The sequence below is a fragment of the Mustela putorius genome, unplaced genomic scaffold, assembly GCF_011764305.1.
Source record: "Mustela putorius furo isolate JIRA1106 unplaced genomic scaffold, ASM1176430v1.1 tig00000095_pilon_pilon_pilon, whole genome shotgun sequence".
In the NCBI taxonomy this organism is placed as follows: Eukaryota; Metazoa; Chordata; class Mammalia; order Carnivora; family Mustelidae; genus Mustela; species Mustela putorius.
Genome location: NW_025421280.1, coordinates 41,017,072 through 41,039,756, shown reverse-complemented (window position 1 = coordinate 41,039,756; position 22,685 = coordinate 41,017,072). Strand labels below are relative to the sequence as shown.

Sequence of the window (22,685 nt, the reverse complement as noted above, 5' to 3'; positions counted from 1 at the left end):
AGGCTCAGGGACCTCGGGGCCGGGGTGGGGGCGCCCCTGCCGGCCTGGGGGCTTGTGGCCAGCTGCACACAGTCCAAGGGAAATAAGCCTCCCTGGGGGGCGTCTGGGGGGGGAGATGTAGCCTGGAGGGTACTGGAATGTTCTGTGCCCTGGCCAGGAGTTGGTTCTTCGAGGGTTACAAAGTCCCAGCAGAATCTGAAAGGAAATGGAATTCCTGGCGGCCCTCATTTAAAACAAACAAACAAACAATGTGGGAAGGAGAGGAGGAATGCCAGGCATGTGGGACTTCCCCTCCCATGGGCCTCCAGGGCCCACCCAGGCTCCCTCCAGCCTCTCTGTGCTCCCTGCGGAGAAGCAAAGAGAATCATTAACAAAAAAGCAATCAAAAGGGCCCCAACCCTCCTTCTGGTGCCCTTCTACGCCCAGTGTGAGTCCTTGATAAGAAATTATCACCCGCAGAGCGGAGCGTGGTAAGCCAGCGTGTGTCCTTGTCAGGGCAGTTGGGGGTCCGGGTGGGAGGTCCCCGTATTTCAACCCCCACGGAAGGTTCCAGAGACATGTGTCACAAGAAGAAATAACCACGAGGTTTCCGGATTGTTGGAGAAACACAGGCTTTTTAAGACACCATGTCTCTGGCCCCGTGGCCCCGTGGCGCGGGCACGTCCCAGCTCTGTCCGTGCGCTCTGCCGGAACCCCACACAATATCTGGAAATGACACAAGAACATTCCGGAGGCCAGAGGCCTTTGGAGATAAACACGCCATCTCAGTAGGTTCGTTTTTATTGTCGGGACCTATTTTATCTTCAGCGAAAAGGAAGTTGCCCAGAAAACAAGGCAGGGCACAGAAGCTGACTTAGGGGGCCTGCACCTGCCCTCCTGATTCTAGACTTTTCCATCAGAAGAACATCTGGAATTTAAACCCTGTTGGCTGGACAGAGAAGCCTGGGGTGGGAGGCAAAATGTCGCTTCTTTAAAAATAAAATAAAATAAAATAAGGACATTGGGTTTTGGAAAAGAAAGATTGTCACCTCGGCCCTCCTGGGCATTTCTTCTTGTTGTTTGGGGCCTTTGCTGTTCAGATAGGAAGGCTCTTGGCTAACAGGCTGGTTGAAGGGAGGGGCCGCGGGCCAGAGGATCAGACTGGTGGCAGGGCCTGGCCCGTCTATGCTGGGGAGGCTGGGGAATATGGGGCCGGGAGAGCCAGAAGCAGGCGTGTGCTGACCAGCACCTGGGCTTAGGGCTGGCCGCGGCCCGTGGCCCCGCGAGTCGTGCGTGCACATCGAGAAGCCGAGTCGGTGTCGAGCGTGCGCAGCCCCGGGGCAGGAGGGGCAGGGCCAGCGAGATGAGGGCCCATGGCCGCCACGGCCCGGGGCTCCCTCGTGGCGGGTGGACAGGGAGGAAATGCCGCTGTCAGAAACGTTGAAGACGATGTTTTCCAGAGCCTTGGTTTGGGGAGGTGGAAGGTTCTGGAGACGGGCGGGAGGGGCGCTGCCCCAAAGTGAGTGTGCTTGGCTCCTGAGGGCCGGGCCCTTAGGGAGCGGTTAAAGGGATACATTCTATGTTTCGTGTGTTTTGCCACATTTTCCTTTAAAAAATCATGTTTCGGGAAGAATTTCAGGATCCTCCACGAAGTTTCAGGTTACCAGTGGGCACGAGGGAGAAAACTGACTAAAGCTACAAAATGCAAAGTTTAAAACCCGCTTCGGGCAACAGCCTTCAAGGCCTTCGAAACAGCTGCTGTGGTCCCCTCGGGCTGACCCCTCAGGCTGACCTCCGGGAGGTCCGTCGCCAGCCTCCACGCAGCCCTGGGTTGAACTGTCAGCCAGCCGAACCCAGGCTTGGGTTCAGGCGTATCGAGGTGAAGGGGACACGAAAGGCTCTGGGGCCGGTTTTGGACCCGGGGAAAAGGGGTTGTGTGGCCAGAAAGCACAAGGGTGACGGGTCTCCGGGACACCGGGTCATTCACAGCTCGGGAGGTACCCGCGGCCCCGGGCCGGGCGTGCGGTCTGCGCACGACCCATGGCGAGCGACTGCCCTCGTCCTCCAGGAGGCACGAGCAGCTACAGGCCCGTCCTGCCAGGATGTACCCTGGTGCCAGAGGCAGGTCTCGTGGACTCGGGGCGCTTCAGCCGGCCTCTGTGCCGTGGCCTGACGCACGCGGTTCGACACGCGGATTTTAAGTTCCCGGAGGACATATGTGGACAAACAGCCAGAGGAATGACTAGAAGTGCCGACCCCGTCAGCGGCCACCCCCCAGCTCCCGGGGTCCGCAAACCCCTTCCCGTCCATGGAGGAGCCTGCTCTGGGCGTGTCACACGCACGGAACCACAGACCTTCTGTGTCAGGGTCGAACGGTGGCCGTGTTTACCCTCCGGAGGAACGGACATCCCGCCGGGCAGGGACGGGGGTTTGAGCCCCGACATCTGAGCCCACGTGTGTGACCTGCCCTCGCTCCTTCTCCTGGTGCAGCTGGTGGTCCGGCCAGCCTCTGGGCAGAGACGTCCATCCAGGGTGACCCTGGAATCTGGAGCCGGGGCTCAGCCTTTCCTGTCCCTCCGATTCCCCCGGCCTCCCAGGCAGCTGGGAGCAGACGCCCCGGCGGGTGCAGGACGGGCCTCACCAGCCCCTTCGGGTTCACCCCCCAGCCCGGCGCCCGTCCCTCGGGGCCCCGGACAACGGCAGATGGGGACACAGCGTCTCTGCTGTGGAAAGGAGCGGTCTGGGCTCGGTCACCTGCTGGCGCCTTCGGACCAAGGAGGGGGGCTGGCGCTGCCCTGGGCTCAGGCAGGTGTCCCTACAGCCCCAGAAGCAGCTGCCCACGACGCGGGCTCAGGTGTCTGTCCTGCTATGAAATATTGATGTGGCCCCAGGGAGGGGCTTGGTGTCGCAGGTCTCACGTGTCACCTGCCGTGAACCTGCGGCTGCTCGGCCTTTGGCCCAGAGTCCAGGCCTGCCTGGGGTGGGGGACAGTCCTTCCTCTGTGCCTGGATCCTTCCAGAAGTAGCTTCTGACCAGAACTCCCCGTCCGCTGACACGGGGGCCCAACTGCGGGGGTGCCTGAGCCCTGAGGACACGTGGGGCAGGTTGCTCTGGGGGGCCGCCCCGCCCCCAGGCCTGGAGCCCCCCTGGAGCACGGCAGCACAGGTGTCCCCGCCCCAACTGGTGGGCATGGAGCCGGCCTGGACCCGTTGGACCCTTTGAGAACGGGCCTCAGGTCCTGAGCGACAGGAGCCACGGCGCCCTGTGGGGGGGGGGGTCCCAGTGCACCAGGCCGGGGCTGGGGCGGTGGGGGTGGCCGGCCCCTCTGTGCCTGTGACCCCGAGGACAGGCGGGGGCAGCTGAGCAGGTGGCCACGGGATCGCTTACTCGGCTCACGTTCCGGCCCCATAATCGAGACATCTTCCTTGTCATGAATTTTGCAGAGCTGAGGAGGCCAGCGGCTCTGCTCGCCCGTCACAGCCTCTGTCCCGCCCGCCCAGCCCCCCACCCAGGTTTGCGGGAGAGCCAGGCTTCCTGGGGCCCGTCACCATCACCCAGGGCCGCGAGCGGGCAGTCGGGGTTTCCGCAGGACGTCGCAAATGTCCTCCAGTGCAGAGGCTGGCAGCCGGGACCAAGCTGTGGGTGGCCAGCTCTGTGTGGAAGGGTGGCCTGGCATCACCGGCAACCTTGGTGCCCCCAGGTCAGGGCCACCTCCCCCAGTCCCCGCCTCTGTCATCATACAGCTTCTCCCCGTGTCTGTGTCCGAATTTCCCTCTCACGAGGGCACTGGGCGGTGCCTCAGGGCCGCCGCCCGCCCGATTCCCAGGCCACCTCATCGTAACCTAATTCCATCTCCAAAGACCCTATTCCCCAGCAAGGTCGCGTTCAGGGAGCTGGAGGTCAGGATGTGGACACATGAGCTGGGGGCCATGATGAAACCCACCACAGACCTTTGTGCTCCTCCTGTGCTCTCGCCCCTGACTCCCCAGGGACCGGCTTGCACCCCGGGTTCAGAGCAGCGGTCCCCTTCCTGCCTCGCTCTCTTGCAGCGGCCACTTCCTGTGGGGCGGGCACAGCTGCCCATGTTGCTACCTGTGGTCCTGTGCGTGTCCACCTCCCCGCGGCTCACCGCCCAACAGACATCCGGGCATGACCACAGGCCTCTGGGCCTGCGTCTCTGCCATCAGCACCTCGATGGAGAGACCCTGGCCCCCCTGCGTGGGCGGCGCAGAGAGACCCCTTCTCACGAGGATGGTGTGGACCGACCAGCACAGCAGGCCAGGAGACAGGGCCAGCGTCCGCAGGCAGGAGCCGTGTGGGCAGCAGGGACCCCTGATGGGACGAACGCAGCCTGGGGACGTCCTGCAGGACCCCCGGCCAGCCCTCCTGCGACCTCCCAGGGCACCACACGAGGAACAGTGGACTCAGGGTCCCGGCCCGGAGGGGCCGAAGCCGAGGGACAACGGAAATCCCGTGGGGTCGGGACGGGGTCCGGGGACAGAGCGAGGATCTCTGCTGAAGGAGGGGACGGGGTCCCGGGACACCAGGGGGACCACAGCAGTGACGTCCAGCGTAGCTGGAGGGACACGAGCCCTCGACACGGCTGGTGGGTGGCAGATCGGGGCAGCCACGGGGGGGCACTGTCCGCAGGTCCCTCAGATGTTTGGACATGGAGCTGTCGTGTGATGAAGTCAGTCCACTCCTGGGTGTTTGTCCTGGGCTAGTCGTGTCACCTCAGAACACAGGTGTGCCGGAGTCCCAACCCCCCGGTGAGGGCCATGTGGGACGCAGGGTCTTTACAGAAGGGACCGAGTCAGGCTGAGGTCATGAGGGTGGCCCTGAGCCCGCGTGACCAGCGTCCTTACCGAAAGAGGACAAGATGCCACACAGGGATGCCCGCGAGGACACGGGCAGAAGACAGGGTCCGCGCGCCACGGAGAGCGGCCTCAGCAGGCGTCCGGTACCCCCCATCTCCACCACTGGCCTCCGGAACCCCTAGTCTCCCCAGAGCGGCTGGGCCTGCGGGTCCCTGCTGCAGCTGCCACAGGAAACGCAAACCAAATCCACCCAGAAGTGCGAGGACACAGGCGTCCACACGGACGCCCGCACACGTGCCCGGCTCGTGGCGTGGGACAGCCCGGATGCCGCCAAGGGACAAACGGACAAGCACCACCCGTGGGAGCATCCCTGGGCCACAAGCAGGAGCTGCCCCCAGATGGACCCGAGTCACGATGCGCAGGGAGGGAGCCAGACACAGAAGGGCACGTGGGGGGTGAGTCCCCGTGCGTGACACGTCCACGGGATGGGAAGGGGGTTCCCAGGGACCAGGGACGGGGGCGGGGCTGGGAGCTGACGGCTGATGGGGACGGGGCTTCCTTTGGGGAGATGGAAGGTTCTGGATTAGCTGGTGGTGTCACGGGACCGTGCGAGTGCGTAGGGACCGTGGACGGTACAACACACACGGGGGTCGTGGTGTGGCAACTGCGTCTCGCCGAGGCCATTGCCGGGAAGAACGCGTAGTGCCGGTAGCTGTAAGTCTTCCGGATACCCGCCCGCAAGCACAGGCTCGAACGGGCCTCCCGGAGCCGGGAACCGCCTGCCCGCGACTCTGCCGTCCCCAAGAGTCCACTTCCGGAGTGCAGGTTGGCCGGCCCTGGCCTGTCTCTGGACTTTCCCCGAAAACAGGCGCAGCCCATCGGTTCCCAGCCTGTGGCGCGTCTCCCCAGGCCTGCCCTGCCTGCACGCGCCCTCCCGCGGCTGCTGCCTCGCCCCTCCGGCTGCCCGTCCCGTCCAGGGACACTCCGGTGTCTGTGGCGGGACGTCTCCCAGCCGGGGCCCTGCGGCTGAGACGTGGGGCTCCCCAGTGTCTTACCGGACGCTCCCACCTTGCTGGTTAGCGTCTGTGCACTTCCCTCTCTGCTTCTGGGCCGCCCAGCCCAGCTCCCCAAGGCCCTCCACTGCCCAAGGTTACTGTTCCCTCTGCCTTCGATGCTGTTCCCTCCACTCGGCTCTTTGGGACGACGTCAAGCCTGCGCCTCGGCCCTACCACCTGCCCACGTGTGGGGGCCTGAGACACTGGAAGGGGCATCGGATGGGGGAGATGGACCTCTGGTCCCGCAAAGCAGCGAAGCGTGAGGAAAGGCACGAAGCCGCCGTGTCTGGCTGTGGCTGGGACGCCTGCCTGTGCCGGTGTAGACCCCGGAGTTTAGGGCAGGTGTGGCAGGGACCCACAAGGCTGATCGCACTTGGGTTGTGATTACTGTAGTTTAAACAGCCACGTGGGGCCATGGACCACTTTACTGGGTGCCGCAGACTCAAATGATGGTAGGTTCTCATTCTGCAGGGACTCGATCTGCAAATTCACTGACCCCGGGGCTTTGTATTTGCAAAGGTGTTTGGACAACCTCTTGCAGGTTTGTCAAGTCTATTGTGGCTTGATGCTCCGGGTGAGTTTTCAGTCATTCCCGAGTCCACCGGGGGTAACTGGTGGGTACCGTCTTGCTGGGGAGAACCAGGCCTTGCGGGGTCAGCTCAGGCTGGAAGGAAGGGCCCTTTCTTTCTTCTTTAGATTTTATTTATTTGAGAGAGATGGAGAGCATGAGCAGGGCGGGCAGAGGGAGAAGCAGCCTCCCGCTGAACAGGGAGCCCGATGCGGGGCTGGATCCCAGGACCCCCGGATCACAACCCGACCCACAGGCAGATGCTTCACGACGGAGCCCCAAGAGGACCCCTATCTGCGGTCTAGTTTGCGCACGTGTTTTGCATGTTTGTGCTTTTGGCAAGTGCTTTAGGTCGGCCCCACGTGTCCCTCGCTCAAGAAGGCTGCCACGTGCCCTCTGGGGGAAATGCGTATGTTGGACGTGCTGTGTTTGTGGCGCTTGTCACCTGTGACCTCGACATTAATGAGTCCCTACCGCGCGCCCCGTCAGGGGTCTTTCGACAGACCTGCGTGCGAGGACAGGCGGGGGCGATGCCGTGGCCGGAGGCTCCCCCCATTTCCCGCGGGGCGCCCTTCTCCAGGCTCGGCCATCCCGTGCCGTGGGGACCTCGTGGAAGAAGGGCCATCAGCAGTATTTCCTGGGCCGAGTTTTTACTAAGCTTTAACTTACATGTGGCCTGTTGTCCCCACCACCGAGCCTCGCCCCCAGATGCCCCCCCCCCGGCCAGTACCATCTCCCATACCGGCTTCTGTGACCCGTTCCTGCACGTTTCTCTCGGGTAAACACACGGGAGATGGACGGCCTGGGCTTGGGGGAAGCACACGGGCGACTCAGTAAGACACCCTTGCCCCCTGCCGGAGCTACAGCTCTGCCCCCCCCGCCCCCCCAGCGGAGGGCGTTCCCGGCGTCACAGGAAGTTCTCAGTGGCTTTGAAGGCCCACAGAGCTGTGCTGCTCTCACCGGTCAGCCTGAGAATACGCAGGAAAGACATTCTGGCCTCAGCCGTCACCCCCGGCCCCTCCCCAGCCCCCGCCGGCACGGGCACCTTCCCTCCGTGGAGGGGCCCGGTCTGGCGGCGTCACACGCGGGGACTCACACCCCGTGCGGTGCGGCCTTCTGTGTCTGCTTGCCTCCCTGAGCGACATGGGCTCGGGGTCCGTCCCTGGGGCAGCGCGTGGGGGCCTCGCTCCTGCTCGTGGCCGAGGGACGCTCCCGCGTGTGGGGGTCACCTTGGGGGTCCACCACTTACCTGCGGGTGGACGCTGGGTTCCTCCGCTTTTTGGCCGAGTCCTGCAGCGGAGGGCGAGGGTTGGGTGCATGCCTGGAAGCGGAGTTGCTGGGTCTCATGGTGACTCTAGGCTGAGCCCCCAGAGCACTGGCCAGACTGTCCGCCCCACCCCCGCAGCCCCCCAGCCGAGGTGGAGTGGCCTGGGTCCAGCCGGGTGGGGCCTCGCGGGGGCTGGAGGCTCAGGCAGCTCACCCAACCTCTCTGTATTTGGGAAAAGGAAATGAAAGTATTTCCTAGCTGAGGATTAAACAGTTACAACAGGAAAGCACACAGGGAGGTGCGAGTCAGGCTGTCTGGGGGGAAGAGACAGCTCGGGGGCAGGCCCTGGAGAGAGGAAGGGTTCTTGGGTTTGCGGAGGGGAGTGGCTGCATCTGAAATGGGGTCAGGGATGAGAAGGCCCTTGAGAGGTGACAGGATCATTCACGGCAGAGCCAGGGTTCCCCCAGGGCCTGGGGGCTGGGCAGGACCTGGCGGGGGCGGGGAAGGGAAGGAGAAGCCAGAGGCTCCCCCCACCCACCTCACGGAAGAGGAGGATGGGCTCGAAGCCTTGGGACTGGGGAGTCTGGCCCCGTCCCAGGGCAGGACAGGGCAGGAGGCAGGCTCTGGTGTGTCATCAGGCCGGAGTAAGCCATGTTGGTTTTGCCTCCCTGCTCTCTGTGGTCCAGGCCAGGATCCCGGCCACCCAGCTGGGGCAGGGCTGGGGCTCCAGCTTGCAGGGGCTGGGGGCAGCCTGCTTGGTTCCCCCCAGCCCCTGCTCAAACACAGTCTGGATGGAGAATGGCTCCGAGAAGCTGGGAGGCAGATGTGGTGGCGTCCCCGAGCCACTCCCTGGACCCTGCACTGCCTCCCCCCAACGATTGCTTTTATAATCCAGGCACGAATAAACCGACACACGAATAAATATTCTGAAAACATTAACCATTTCCATTTGAAACACAGGGGAAAGCCTACAGGGAGGCCTGGCTTGGTCCTGCCTCTTTGTTTTGACAAAGGAGTAAACTGAGGCACCAAGGCACACCCCCCCTTCTGATCTGAAGAGAGGAATGGGGCCCCAGCAGGTCTCCCTGCCCGGGCCCGGGATGCTGGCCGTCTCCAGCCCCGTCTGGCCCCTCTGTCCCTTGCTTCTGCCGTGGAGAGGACCCTTTTCCAAACCCTCTAAGGAACACGGGGCTATCGCCAGTCCACAGTCATCCCTGAATCATTCATGAGGGAAGCAGCTGGCGGGCTGGGGCGGGAGAGAGGGGAGGCGGGGCGGCTCCTGCTGAAGTCAGGGGCGTCCATCTGATCCACACACGCTGGGGGGTCCAGTCAGGAGGGTACGTCCGTGTCACAGGCCTGCAGCCTGCGGATCTCCTGAGCCTGGAGATCAGTATGGACTCTCACCAGGGGCCCTGGCCCCTTCACCTTGGGGTCCAGCCACCAACAAGATTCGGGGCGCCCTGAGACACAGAGGACCTCATGTCAGCCGCAGGCCGTCCCCGTGTGGCCTCCTGGCCCCTGCCAGATTCGCTACCTAACCCTGGCCTGGATTTGAGTGGGTGCCAGCGCATTGTGGAAATGAGAGGTGACGGCCTCCGCCACCTCGTGGGGCACTTCAGAGAAAGGCCGTGGGCAAGGGCCCGAAAAAGGAGCATTTTAGGGAAGAGTCTCCCCAAAAGGGTCAGCCTCACACAGGAGGCCTGTGTAAATGAGGTCAGAACCAGGCAGGCGGGCAGTGTGGGGGTGTGAGCCTGCTGGCCCCGCTGCACCAGGACCCCTGGCCCGGGCTGTGAAGGGAAGTGGTTTTCAACACCATTCGGACGGTCTACACTCTCCAGTGCCAGCTGCGCTCCCCCCGCCCCCCCGGGCTGTGACACTGCCATGTCCCCTCGCTCCCCGCTGCTGTCCAGTGCCCAGGGAAGGAAGACCAGCAGCCGGCTCCTGGTGGCGCCCACCGCGCGGCTCAAGGGGGAGACCTGGAGGGAGCAAATCCGCGGGAGCGTGTCAGAGACCCTCCGAAAGCCACGGAGACAGGCCTGATTAGCGGTTCTGGGGCTGGATGGCCTGTCCAGGGGCCACAGGCCGGGAGGCCTCCGCGCAGGGGTGTCGAGGCTCGGTGGCGCGGGGTCTGGTGCTCCTGCGAAGCCGGCCCGACGCAGGGCGCCCACCCAGGGCAGCAAAGGTCCCTCCTCCCCGGTCTCCGGTCAGGCCCCGACTGGAACCCCCTCCTCCGCACGGACGCACAGCGAAGGGCATCGGGGCGGTGGCCTCCGCGCCCGACGTCCACTCGGGGCGGTCTCCCGGGTCCGCGCGCAGCGCCCCGCGCGACCGTCCTAGGGCCCTGCGCGACCCTCCCTGCCGTCAGCGCTCTCGGGAACACGTTCAGGACTTTCCCGGGCCGCCGAGTGGAGACGCAGCCCGTCCTGCAGAGCCCAGGACGGCGGGACGGGGCTCTGCGCGCCCGGGGCGCAGCCCCCCGACGTGGGCAGGGCGGGAGGGCCGTCGGGGGCCGTCCAGCACCACATCACGCTCTCGATATCGGAGACCAGCCGCGCAGACCGAGCCCTGGCTACTCTGCGACGGGCTAAGCGGCCTCCGCTTCCCCGCGTGCCAACCTAGGAGGAAGGGCTCGGGGCGAACCAGCCTTTTCAGCCACGTGCCCTAAAGCAAGATGGAGCCTCACAGGTTCCCTGCCCGACTCCAAGATGGCGACCCCACCCTCCCCGTGGACGGCCCCTGCCCATTTGCAAGATGGCGGCAGCCTGGTGGAAAGCGCGCTGCCCGCCGCCTGACTCGCCACGTACCCACTCTCAAGATGGCTTCTCTCGCAAGCCCCACGCAGGAGAGCAGCTCGCTCACTGGCTCAGCCTCCGTGATAGGATCCCGCCTTCTCTCCCCTCCCCCGTCTCCACGGGTCGTTTCCGCTTCGAGCCCTGACGGACGGCCGCCTTCCCCAATGGCCGCCTGCCATTCCTCTTGGCTCCACCCCCCCCGACAGCCTCCGAGCCATTGGGAGGCGCTGGCAGGGACCCGCGGTGCCCGCCCCGCCCCCTCCCCGTGGCGGGAGCCAATGGGCAAAGCGCGCGGGGGACGTGTTCGGGCGTCTCCGCCATTTTGTGAGTCTATAACTCGGAGCCGTTGGGTCGGTTCCTGCTATTCCGGCGCCTCCACTCCGTCCCCTGCGGGTCTCCTCCGTGTGCAATGGACGGGTAAGCATTGTCTCTCCGCGCTCCCCGACGGCCGCCTCGCGCTCCATCCCTCCCCTCGCCGCCGCCCGGGCATCTTCGGGGCCGCGGGCCGCGCGTCGCTCCGCCTCCGCCCGGGTTCTCGGGCGCCCCCGGGGTTCCTCCTCTCCCTGGGCCTGGGGCGCGGCCGCAGGGGAGGTTGCCGGGGGCCGCCAGGCGGGCAGCGCCCCCTGGGCTGGGAGGGGGTGGGCCGGGCCCGAGTCCGGCCCCCGCGTACCTCGGCCCGAACGCACGCGGCGGCCGCGCGGCCCTTCCCGCTTCCCGTCCGTGCCCTGCGCGCACGCGCCAGCCTACGCGCGCCCTGTGAGGGCCTTCCCGCTCCCCGTACCCCCTTCGCGCGCCCGGTGTGGCCCTTTCCGCTCCCCGTTGAGCCTCCGCGCTTGCGTGCGCAGCTCTCCGCGTCCCCCCTCCCCCCCGTTGGGTTTTGCGCGTGCGCGGTCTTTCCCGCCGCGCGGACTCTGTCCTGGGCCTCCCCCGCCCGCCGGGGGCCCGGGCGCGGCCGGGAGACGCCGCCCTCCTGCCCGGAAGGGTGCGGGCCCTCCTCCGCCTTCTCCGGCCGCCGGGCCCCTCCCCGTCTACCCACAAAGGATGGCCGCGCGCCCGGCCCCCCCACCCCCCCTTTGTTCCTGCCCGCGGGGGGCGCTCCGGGCCGGCCGTTCCCCGCGGGCGGAGCCCCCGGCGGCGGGGCAGCCGCTCGGGCCGGGGCCGTGGTGGCGCTGGCTCGTCGCAGGTCCTGGGACGCGGGGCCGACGCGCCGGAGTCGGAGGGCACTGGGTGTTGGGGCGCTGCTGGGCCGGGGGGAGGGGTGGGCGCTCGCGTGGACCGGGCGCCTCGTCGTTGCCCCGCGGGGCGGGGCGGGCGGGGGCCGCGGCTTCCGGAGCCGGAGGGTCCCGCGGGCGGCGCGGCCTCGCCTCCCCGGATCCCGAGCGTCGAGCGCGCCCTCCTTCCGGCCCTGGGCTGACCCTCGGGCGGGGCGCGCGACGCCTGCAGGGTCACGTGTGCCGGGGCCTGGGGTTGGAAATGATCGGTCTCGGGCTGACTCGCATCCGGGCCTCGAGCGGGAGGAGCGCGGGCCGCACGGTCTCGGCCGTGCCCAGGGAGGGCCCCCCGACCGCCGCCGACCTGCGCGCGAGGCCCGGCCGGGGAGTGGAAGCCGGAGCCGCTCCGGGTCAGCGCGCCGAGCCGCGTGCTTTTCATTCTTTGCGGTTTTCTGGGAAGCTGCTTTTTGGCTCCGGAAGGCTTTTTAAGAGTCAGTTGATAACCGGTGCGTGGGACGTTTTCCGCGTCGCCCTTTGGCAGCGGGAGGTGAAGGCCCTGCTGTGAGGGTCCCCAAACGGGTGAGAAAGGGCAGGTGACCACGACCACAGCGGTGTTTTGAGTCCTGCAAGCTTGGTTCCCCGAGGGCAGGAGGGCAGGAACCAGGAGGTCTCCGAACCAAAGAGGGAAATAGTGCAGGAAGCTGGCTTTTGTCCAGGCGGGGGGCGCAGGGGGCTGCCCCAGGGCCCCTGCCAGGTCTGAGTCTGCCACAGCCTTTCCCTGGCCCGGCTGGGGGCCGTCGTGACGACAGGGTGGGTTTGTCCGGGGCCTCCAGGCCTTGGCACACGGTTGGGTAAACCCCTTCCTGGAGCGATGCCCGTGGGTCGGCGAGGACCTGGTCCGTTTGTAGGTGCCACAGCAGTGCCCTCGCATGTGCTGAGAGCGGAGGCGGGCAGGGCTGTGGGAGCCTCCCTCCGGAGCCATGTTTTCTTCCCGCCTAGCGCGCAGCCCGCCTGAGGCAGGGAGAAAGGCCAGGCGCGCGGAACCAGGTTGATGAGTAACCGGCGTTCATTTTACGTCTCGGCTTCTGCGGAGCTGCCCCCCAGATCTCAGACGTCTGACCCCAGGGCCTGAGGGCCTCAGACCTGGTCTCCTGCCCCGTTAGAAAACGTTCCCGAAGCGCTTCCGTTTCCCGTGATACAGACCACAGTGCTCGAACCTCCGCGTCAGGGGTGTCAGGGGTCAGGCCCGGGGGCGGGGCCTGGTCCTGCGGGGAGGGAGCGAGCGGCAGGACAATGGTGGCTCCTCTGCACGTGGAGGCTACTCCACGCAGAGCGTCGGCTTCCTGCCTTCCGCGGTCTCCTTAGCAGAGGGCCCCGGAGGGGATGTTGTGCAGCCAGAGGCCACGCTGGTGGCGGTGGGGGGGCCTCCCAACATCCCGGTGGCGGCCGCTGGGAGAGGGACGGCCTCCGGCCTGCCGAGATGGCGGCACACCCGGCTAACTGTTGTCCTCTCTTTCTCTCTACAGCATCGTCCCAGACATAGCAGTTGGTACAAAGGTAGGCGCTCTGGCTCCGGTTCCTCCTCACGCTCGCGCACCGAGTCTGCGCTGACCCGCGTGGGCCCGTCTGCTCGCCTCCAGTGCAGGCCTGCTGTACCCACCCGGGCTGAAGCGGCTGCACACTGGGGCTGAGGGGACGTCTGGTTGGACGTGGGCCGCGTTCACGTCTGGTTATGCCCCGGGCGGTTGGTGGGGGGGGCGGAGGACCGTCGGGGCTGCTGCTGGTGGTGGTCCGGATCGCAGAGCTTTTGCTGCGAAGGACTCCGTAGCCTCTTTGAAGGGAGGGGAAGGAGAGCCCCGCGGCCTCTGCGCAGCGGTTGTGTCACCTCTGAGTGGGAAGGCTCGGCGGGGGAAGTGGGGCCGCGGTGATCCTGCCCCCCAGTGGGGGACCAGGCCTGGGTGCACCCACGTGTGTGACCTCCGGGAATCCTGGGGCTGACCGAGCCCCGGAGTCCTGCCGGTTCCCAGCTCTGCTCTGGGGGTGGCTGGGAGCCAGGGGAGTCCCCCCGCCGCGGTCGAGGTTCCTGAGCTCCCTGCTGGGGGCTCGGGTGACCTGAGCCGGCAGCCAGATGGTTTCTGGTCAGTCGGCCATGATGCCTGGGCTGGGTTTCACTTTCCCAAGTGGGTTTTTGTCTTCACCCACTGGCTGTCCTGATCTTCCTGCAGATAAAACCTGTTTGTTTGGCGGCAGGAGGGGAGAGGGACTTTGATCTGGAGCATTTGTCACTGGGCTGCGTGTCGACCTCCCCTTCCGTGGGAGCCGCTCTCCAGCTGGGACAGCTCTTCAGCGGCTGTCCTTGGAGTGGTCCCCCTTTGGCCATCCTCTTCCCAGGGGACCTTTGCTTCCAGAATCCGAGCTGAACAGACAGAAGCCCTGGGGGTGTTCTGCTTGGGGCAGGGGCTGAGGCGCACTGCCCGGCGCTACTCCTCAAACCTGTGTCCAGCCTGCAGGGGAGGATGTGGCCAGCTGTGCAGGAAGAGGGTGCTGTCGAGGTTTTTAGCTCTCGATGGGAGAGGTGGTTACTCGCTGCTGTCCCGGCAGAGCGGCCCCGAGCTCAGGAGCGACTACACACTTGAGGGTCTCATTCTGTTGATCCTAGATGGGTTCCGGGGTACGTGCCAGTGGGGCCTCCCAGCACCGGCTTCAGAAGAGGGCCTGGCCTAGTCCAGCTGCGCATGGGGTCTGTCCTGCGGGCAGTCGCCCCTTGAGCCCCGTGCTGTCCCAGTGCCATAAGGTGCTGCTGAGCACCCTGGCCCTGTGTCCTGGGGGTGGGGGCTGGGAGCGGGAGCTGACAGGTGGGCACTTGGTCCTCAGGACATGCTTGCGGGGGGACAGGGTGGCCAGGAATGCTGCTGCTCCTGGAAGTCACAGCCCCACCAACCCGGTCAGAGGCAGGCGCCCAGAAGCCCTTTCTAAGGCTGCATGGCTAACAGACGGGGATTCCTTTGTGAGCCTGTGGGGGCAGGTCAGGGTCTCAGGCCAGAGACAGAAGGGGCTTTGCTGTGGCTCAGGTTAGTGGGATCTGGACATACCTCCCCTTGGTGAGTGTCCTAAATGCTCTAGGTCCTGGGCATGGACGTCGCCAGACTCAGCAGTCTTGAAGGCCAGCGGCAGCTGGGTGATGGTTTTTAACGTGCTCTGTGGTGTCAGACTTCCGCGCGGGACCAAGTCTTAACGGTTCATTCCTCTTTCTGAGCTGTGATGCCGACCTGTGGGCCGTTGGCCTCCAGAGCTGTGGGCTGGGAGGCCCTCTGCAGGTGCCGGCCTATCCTGGGGCCTGGGTCTGGGTTGTGACAAGCCTGCTGGAGCTCTCTGAGCCACGTGGGTCAGCCGTTCCTGGTCCTTATCCCCGAGGGCAGTCTGTAAGCGTCGTGGCATTCCTGTGCTGCTCTCGCGGGCTGCGGGGCGTGGAGGTTCTGAGGGGTTGTCGGGCGCCGGCACCAGCAGCGGGGGAGCCCGAGCATCCCTAGGTGGCTGTGCGAGGCTGAGCGGGCGGTTCGGAGCAGGGGTGGGGAAGCGGTGTCGGAGACGCGGTGTTCTTGAGACGTAAGCAGCTGGAAAAGCGGTTTTGGGGGAGAAGGGGTGAGGCTGCTGGCGGCCCGACTGGGCTCGTCTTCCCCATCCCTGCCGCGGTGCTGGGCCTCGAGACTTTTGGCTCCCGGTTTTGCATCCAGACATTCCTTGAGGAGTTACTCCTGGTTCCTGGTCATGGAGCCCAGGACACAGATCTCGATCCTGGGGTCCGGTCTGCAGAGGGCAGAAGTGTTAGGTGGGAGCCAAGTCCACGTCCCGTGTGGCTCTTGTCGAGAGTGGCTCCGTCCTCGGGCCTCCGTGGGAGGGACGGCTGCCTGCTTGCTAGGCCCCGGGTCCGTCTGACGTGCGCCACACCGAGACCAGCAGGTGCACACGTTTGTGGAGAGACAGTGGCAGGCCACACGTCCCAGATGGCGTACACAAATGGGCCTTTGGGGTTCCTCAGGCCCTCATGGGCTCCCCCAGGTGCCCCCACCCGTCTCTGGACGGCACCTCCTGCTGCATTGAGGGGTAGTATTTCTGTCCAAAAGCCGTGAGGGCAGGCTCAGGTTCCCTCAGACGCCTGGAAAATAGGGCAGTCTCCTGTGGCCAAGCCGAGTGGCTGCCACGGGACAAGGGGGCTTTGTTCCCCGGGCCTGCCAGCGGCCCTGTGGTTGTCGAAGATGGTCCCCCAGTCTTGACACGGGCAGGGCTACACTGAGCTCTCCAGGACAGTGGGTGTGAGCTCGTGCTTGTGCAGCCCTGTCCGCGCACACGGAGGGTCTGCAGAGCGGGGAATGGCAGTGACGTACGGGCAAAGCCCCTGGGGGCGGTGGTCCCCTACCCCGCTCTCGGAAGAGGAGCAGTGTTTGGGGTTAGGACCATGTGGCCATGGTGAGGGAGGAACGGTCACAGCTTCGGGTATCGTCATAAAGCCAGTGTGGAGCAGAGAGGCGGGCACAGGGGGTCTGGGGGAGGTCCTCTGCTGTTTCGCTCTGCTCCACACACCCCCTCTCTTTTTCCAGCGGGGATCCGACGAGCTTTTCTCTGCCTGCGTCAGTAACGGACCCTTTATCATGAGCAGTAACTCGGCTTCTGCAGGTAACCCCGAGCGCAGTCCCTGGTTCTGGCTTGGGGGGGTGTTCCTCCCGTCCATCCGCGCGTGCTCTGCTGCTTTGGAGGACACTTGGGTGAATTGGTCCTGGCTGTTTCGCCCTGGAGCCCGGTTTGTTCTCACCTGACTTCCTGTGGACGGTCAGACAGGCGGGGTGGATGCCAGGCGTGGGGGCTGCCCTGTCCTGGCTGTGGCTCAGCAGTCAGCAAGCTGGCTTCATGGGACCCGCGCGGCGCTCCGTGCCCTACAGTCCGCTCCTCTTTGCAGCAAATGGGAACGACAGCAAGAAGTTCAAGGGGGACAGCCGAAGTGCGGGCGTGCCCTCCAGAGTGATCCACATCCGGAAGCTCCCGGGCGACGTGACGGAGGGCGAGGTCATCTCTCTGGGGCTCCCCTTTGGGAAGGTCACCAATCTCCTGATGCTGAAAGGGAAGAATCAGGTACCCGCCTCAGCCGTGTGAGCCCCCATTCCCAGGAGGGCCCCGGGGCTCTGGGCGCGGCTCATGCCCTTGCCCCGCCAGGCCTTCATCGAGATGAACACGGAGGAGGCCGCCAACACCATGGTCAACTACTACACGTCCGTGACGCCCGTGCTGCGCGGCCAGCCCATCTACATCCAGTTCTCCAACCACAAGGAGCTCAAGACGGACAGCTCGCCCAACCAGGCAGTGCGTCCCCGGGCAGGGGACGGGGCGGGGGAGCACGGGAGCTGGGGGCGGGGGACTCAGGGCCGGAACTGCCCCTCTGCCCCCACAGCGGGCCCAGGCCGCGCTGCAGGCGGTGAACTCCGTGCAGTCAGGAAACCTGGCCCTGGCGGCCTCGGCTGCCGCGGTGGATGCTGGGATGGCCATGGCCGGCCAGAGCCCAGTGCTGCGGATCATCGTGGAGAACCTTTTCTACCCGGTGACTCTGGATGTGCTCCACCAGGTGAGATGGCCGGGGGCTCGCGGCTGCTCAGGTCCTAGTCCGGACCGCGGGGGTCCCCGGACGGAGGCTGACCGCGCTCCTCTGGCAGATCTTTTCCAAGTTTGGTACGGTCCTGAAGATCATCACTTTCACCAAGAATAACCAGTTCCAGGCACTGCTGCAGTACGCCGACCCTGTGAGCGCCCAGCACGCCAAGCTGGTGAGTGGGGCCCTGGGATCCCCGCCCGGCCAGCACGCGGCCAGCTCCGCTCACGGGCCTCTCCCCGCAGTCGCTGGACGGACAGAACATCTACAACGCCTGCTGCACGCTCCGAATCGACTTCTCCAAGCTCACCAGCCTCAACGTCAAGTACAACAACGACAAGAGCCGGGACTACACGCGCCCTGACCTGCCTTCCGGTGACAGCCAGCCCTCGCTGGACCAGACCATGGCCGCCGCCTTTGGTAAGATGCCCGGCTGGGTGCCCAGGACCGCCGTGTGCCGTGGGAGGCGAGGACGCATAGCTCAGGCTCTGCCCCAGGCGCCCCGCGGCGCTGGCTCTGCCCAGGGAGGTTGGTGTGCGTTGCTCCTTGCAGGGCCACACAGCCCTCGGCCCAGGCCGCCTGCTGGGTGTGGGTCACGGACACACGCAGCCCTCGCTTGCGGCCGAGGCGGTGGGTGCGATGATTAGTGTCTCGTTTGTTCCTAGGTGCGCCTGGTATAATGTCAGCCTCTCCGTATGCAGGAGCTGGTTTCCCTCCCACCTTTGCAATTCCTCAAGCCGCAGGTACTCACACACTTGACCTGGGTCCCCACCGTCGCTCGTGCATGCCCACGCGCCTTTCAGTAGCTCTGCTTCCACTGGCAGCGGACGTGGGCGCAGTCTCGGGGGGAGCCCGCCTTCCTGGGTGCGGGCCTCTGGGTTCCCCGAGGAGCCTGGACAGGGCAGTCATAGGGCAGGGCCATGCAGAGAACCTGCTAACCCCACAGTGTCTGGTCTGGTTCCCTTAAAGCACCTCTGGGCGAGGACGAGCGCGCACGGTGGTTGGAGGGCTGTGTCCCTCGTAGATGCGTTTAAGTGGTCCGGTAAGCAGAGCCGCGTGGGCGCCCGTGAGCGTCCCCCCGGGGGGCCGGCCTGCACTCAAGACAGGCTCAGGCCTGCGGGGCCCGCCTGCTGGTCGTCTGCATGGGGACGGGCGCCTGCATGCACGCTCGGCCACGGCCCGCCCGGGCTCGATTCTGTGTCCGCAGAGCGGAGCTGTTGTACTGTTGGGCGCATGTAGACGGGTCCAGACCCGGTGCAACCTGTGCCGTGGACAGAGGAAGGAGAAGCCGGCAAGCTGCCCAGCGGGCACTGGGCCGAGTGGCTGCGGGCACCTCCTGCGCGACTCCTTTGCATGAGGACAGGCAGGACCCGTGTTCGCCTCTTGGCGGTGAACCCTGGGCGCTGTTGCTGACCTCCCGGCCGCCCTTCCCTCCCCAGGCCTCTCTGTCCCTAACGTGCACGGGGCGCTGGCCCCCCTGGCCATCCCATCCGCGGCGGCGGCGGCAGCGGCGGCGGGCCGGATCGCCATCCCAGGCCTGGCCGGGGCAGGGAATTCTGTCCTGCTGGTCAGCAACCTCAACCCCGAGGTACGTGCCTCTTCTTCCAGGCTGTCGGTCCCGGAAGCACAAGCGGGGGAGTCACAGTCAGGGTCCTAGTGCGAATACCAACAGGCTGGGCTCCTGTCTGCCCCAGGAGCCAGGGTCTCAGGGTTCTCCCTGCGGGGCGCGGTGTAGCCCCTCTGCACTGGCCCGCTCGCTGCTCCTTCCTCCGTGCTCAGAGTTCTCTCGTTCTTCACGCCTTGTTGACGTTTCCAATTCTGTAATACGCAGTCGAAATGGTTTTCCATACGGGAAAGTGGTCCTTAGAATTTCTAGCCCAATTGGGCGGGTCTGAAGCAGCCCGTGGGAGCAGGAGCGCCCCGCAGCCTCGGGCCGGGGGATGGCCATGCCATGCCGTGCCCGTGGCTGCGTCCGGCTCCTAGAGAGCTCGGGTGAGCTGGCGGGGGCTCGCGGTCTTTAACTCTGGGAAGTCGGGACCGGCCTTAATGAGCACTTCAGACTGTTCTGTCATCTGTCTGCCCCTCCTGTGACTTCCTGGCCTGGGGTGGCCGGCCCGCGGCTCGTCGGGCCCGACGCCAGCGAAGCCCTCCACTAACAGACTCGCTCCGCCTTGTGCTTGTGTGAGCCTGGCGCAGGGGCCCGTCCGGCGGGCGCGCAGGAGGCAGCGGCCCCCCCGGTCTCCTGCCCGCCTCGGGGAAGGGCCTCTCCTGCTGTGTTGCGAGGTGAACCTGTGACTTGTAATGTGTGTAGATCTGACTGATGGAGCGCTCGTATTTCTTATGTATTTACTGACCTGTGTTTTTTTGCTACTTTTTTTCTTTTCTCCCCTTCCCCTTTCCCAATTTGTTTTCTTGCCCTGATCCGGAATTTCTTTGCCAACTGACTGCACGGTTCTTCTGCTTCCTGTTGTTGCTTGAAACAAAACAAAACCATAAATAAATAAACAAACAAAATTCCCCCTCAAACCCTGCTCTCCGGAAACCAACCTGCCCTTGAATATTAACATCTTGACAACTTCATCATCCATCAACCTGCACGCCTGCGGGGCTGCCTCCTCGTGGTGGACGATTGGCGTCTCGCCCCCTGACCTCTCCCTTTCCCTGTCCCTCGCTGCCTTGCTCTGCTGTCCTCTAAAGAGAGTCACACCCCAAAGCCTCTTTATTCTTTTCGGTATGTTATCATTCACACTTTTATTACCTTGTTTTCATTTAATGGAGGTTATTTTTGACGCCCTAAGATGTACTATGAGTTTGCAGTTGGGCCCTGGGCCTCGTTACGTGGCTTGCCTTCGGTTTGCGTATTTCCCCGACTGCGTAGACGCATGGTTTATTGCCCTGCATGCTTTTCGAAGAGTTAAAGCGTGTTGGTAGCATGCTAAAGTGATGGTTCTTGGCCATCGGCCTTTCCTGGATTTCAGGACTTCTCTGCTGAAGGTAGTCCTCCTGGTCACGCTCCCTGCGCTAGACACAGGGCCCAAAGGCAGAATAAGCAACCTTCGGGAAGAGCCGGCCCTCTGCGGGGTGCGCGGGGCGGGGGGTGGGGTGCTGGCAGGGGAGGCGGCTCGGGGCTGCAGGCGGCTCAGTGCCTGTCCCTGTGCTCTTGAAGGCGTGTACGGCGACGTGCAGCGGGTGAAGATCTTGTTCAATAAGAAGGAGAACGCGCTGGTGCAGATGGCCGACGGGAGCCAGGCGCAGCTGGGTGAGGCGGCGGGCCGGGCCGCGCTCGGGCGGGGGTTCTCGGGCCGGTGCCCAGGGCACCTGCAGTCACACTCATCCCACCCCTGCACCCCCCCCCAGCCATGAGCCACCTCAACGGGCACAAGCTGCACGGAAAGCCGGTGCGCATCACGCTGTCCAAGCACCAGAATGTGCAGCTGCCCCGTGAGGGCCAGGAGGACCAAGGCCTCACCAAGGACTACGGCAACTCCCCCCTGCACCGCTTCAAGAAGCCGGGCTCCAAGAACTTCCAGAACATCTTCCCGCCTTCAGCCACCCTGCACCTCTCCAACATCCCGTAGGCGCCCGGCGCGGTTGGAGGGGGGCCTCTCCCGATTGTATTCAGAACTTGCCCGACTGCTAGGGGAGGGGCTGGGGCGCGCCTGTCGGACACGCCTGCCGGACGGCCTTCCTGGGCCCCCCAGGCCGTCCTGGGAAGCAGCCGGGTCCAGCCCCCTTCTCCCCGCAGGCCCTCGGTGTCTGAGGACGACCTGAAGATCCTTTTCTCCAGCAACGGCGGGATCGTCAAGGGGTTCAAGTTCTTCCAGTGAGTGCCCCCTGCCCCCCCCCCAGCCCTGTTCTGCCCTCGGGCTCACCCCCAGGCCCGTCCTCACCGCCCTCACCCCCCGGCCCCCAGGAAGGACCGCAAAATGGCGCTGATCCAGATGGGCTCCGTGGAGGAGGCCATCCAGGCGCTCATCGACCTGCACAACCACGACCTGGGCGAGAACCACCACCTGAGGGTCTCCTTCTCCAAGTCCACCATCTAGGGCTGCCGTGGACCAGCCTGCCGGTGCCCGGCCACAACTTCCATCATTCCAGAGAAAAGCCACTTTAAAAAGCAGCTGAAGTGACCTTAAAAGACCAGAGATTTTATTTTTTTAAAAGAGAAATCAGTTTACCTGTTTTTAAAAAAATTAAATCCGATTCACCTTACTTACCCTGGGGAGATGGGGTGCCGGCCTCAGGCTCTCGGGGACTAGCGGACAGTGCGCCCTGCTCCCCCCCCAGCCCCCCCAGCCCGTGCCTTCTGCAGCCTCTGCGGGGTGGGCGTTCCCAGACCTCGACTCGGCTTTCCTGTGCCTTACAACCCACTGCTCTGGCAGAGCCCCTCTGTGGGTGGGGGGGGCCTCCCGCGTGGGATCATGTGCCTGGTGCAGCGGGGGGCTGTGAGCTGCAGGGTCCAGCCGGCACCCCAACCCGTTCAATCAAGTGTGTGATTCGCCCCAGCCCCAGGGACCCTGACCCGGGGCAAGGCCCCGAGGGCACCGGCCACCTCCAGCTCTGAGCTCCGCCCCCCAGAACCTCTGTATTACGCTTCGACGCAGCTGCAGAGTCTGTGCCCAGCAATATTTCAACTTGACCAAATACTCTAATCTCATTTATATGCAAAAGAGATAGTTTTAAGTAACTTTTTATATAGCCAGATAAAAGTGGTGTGCGTGTACTCCGTTTCCTCGTGTTCTCACCTTGCATACTGTACTCTGACCTTACTCCTTGTGCTGAAGTCGTGGGGCAGGATCCAGATTCCAGGGCAGGCCGGCTGGGGGCCGGTGCAGGGGAGCCCCGGTCTTTCCCGAGGACACCCCCGGATGCCTTACACCTAACGGTACCCCCACCCCAGGGGGGGACAAGCGCTCTTAAAACTTCAGGGTTTCCGCTCTCCTGCAGATTTTGGACCAAAGTTTTGTTTTTTTGTCTGCCTCTTAACGCTGGGGCCCCAGGAAGAGGGACAGCGGCCCCCGAGTCTTAACTGTCTCCTGCCCGTCGTCCTGCACTCACGGGTCCAAGGGGCTCCCCTGTGAGCAGACCCCATGCTGGCCAGCCCCTCCCTCGGGCCTGGACCCTCAAGTTTCCGTGTTGGGGTGGAACAAGGGTGTACATATTTATAATTTTTTATACCTGTTGTAAAACGAGGGGCAGCAAACATGGTTTTTTATAAAGGTGACACAGATGTATATTTTGGTAACCCACAGTTACAGGCTCAGTATTGTGACGGGGAGCGCGGCGCATCCCACGGCCCCCCCCCCCAGCGGCTTGTAATGCAGAGAGAACCGAATTAAAGCAATTTTACAACTCCTA

The 22,685-nt window shown here is 64.7% G+C and overlaps 2 protein-coding genes across 5 annotated transcripts in view; one reads left to right on the top strand and one right to left on the bottom strand.

The window, feature by feature from the left end:
- The window catches only part of LOC101687512 (collagen alpha-1(I) chain), a 20,750-nt gene extending 7,449 nt beyond the window's left edge, over positions 1-13,301 (bottom strand). The window contains exon 1 of the mRNA XM_045088168.1: positions 7,669-13,301. Coding sequence (XP_044944103.1) covers positions 10,809-12,671 — 1,863 coding nt within the window. The 5' untranslated portion in view covers positions 12,672-13,301 and the 3' untranslated portion in view covers positions 7,669-10,808. The remainder of the gene's footprint in view (positions 1-7,668) is intronic.
- PTBP1 (polypyrimidine tract binding protein 1) lies at positions 10,761-22,685 on the top strand. Of its 4 annotated transcripts, none has more exons than XM_004778121.3 (15): positions 10,761-10,895; positions 13,216-13,246; positions 16,288-16,363; positions 16,644-16,816; positions 16,898-17,044; positions 17,133-17,303; positions 17,392-17,502; positions 17,573-17,747; positions 17,993-18,070; positions 18,767-18,915; positions 20,025-20,058; positions 20,494-20,586; positions 20,685-20,901; positions 21,073-21,150; positions 21,241-22,685. In XM_004778121.3, the coding sequence occupies exons 1-15, from the start codon at positions 10,888-10,890 to the stop codon at positions 21,371-21,373; spliced, it is 1,674 nt and encodes a 557-aa protein (XP_004778178.1). In that variant the 5' UTR covers positions 10,761-10,887; the 3' UTR covers positions 21,374-22,685. The 4 variants fall into 4 exon arrangements, with proteins under 4 accessions (XP_004778178.1, XP_004778180.1, XP_044944107.1 ...); XM_045088169.1 differs by lacking the exon at positions 10,761-10,895 and adding an exon at positions 11,642-11,661; XM_004778123.3 differs by lacking the exon at positions 17,993-18,070.

What these genes read in the sequence shown, in the direction of transcription:
- PTBP1 (XM_004778121.3), top strand. An exon ending in CAGTAACTCGGCTTCTGCAG is followed by an intron (nt 16,364 to 16,643) that starts GTAACCCCGAGC and finishes TCCTCTTTGCAG; the next exon opens with CAAATGGGAACGACAGCAAG. An exon ending in TCAGCAACCTCAACCCCGAG is followed by an intron (nt 18,916 to 20,024) that starts GTACGTGCCTCT and finishes TGTCCTCTAAAG; the next exon opens with AGAGTCACACCCCAAAGCCT.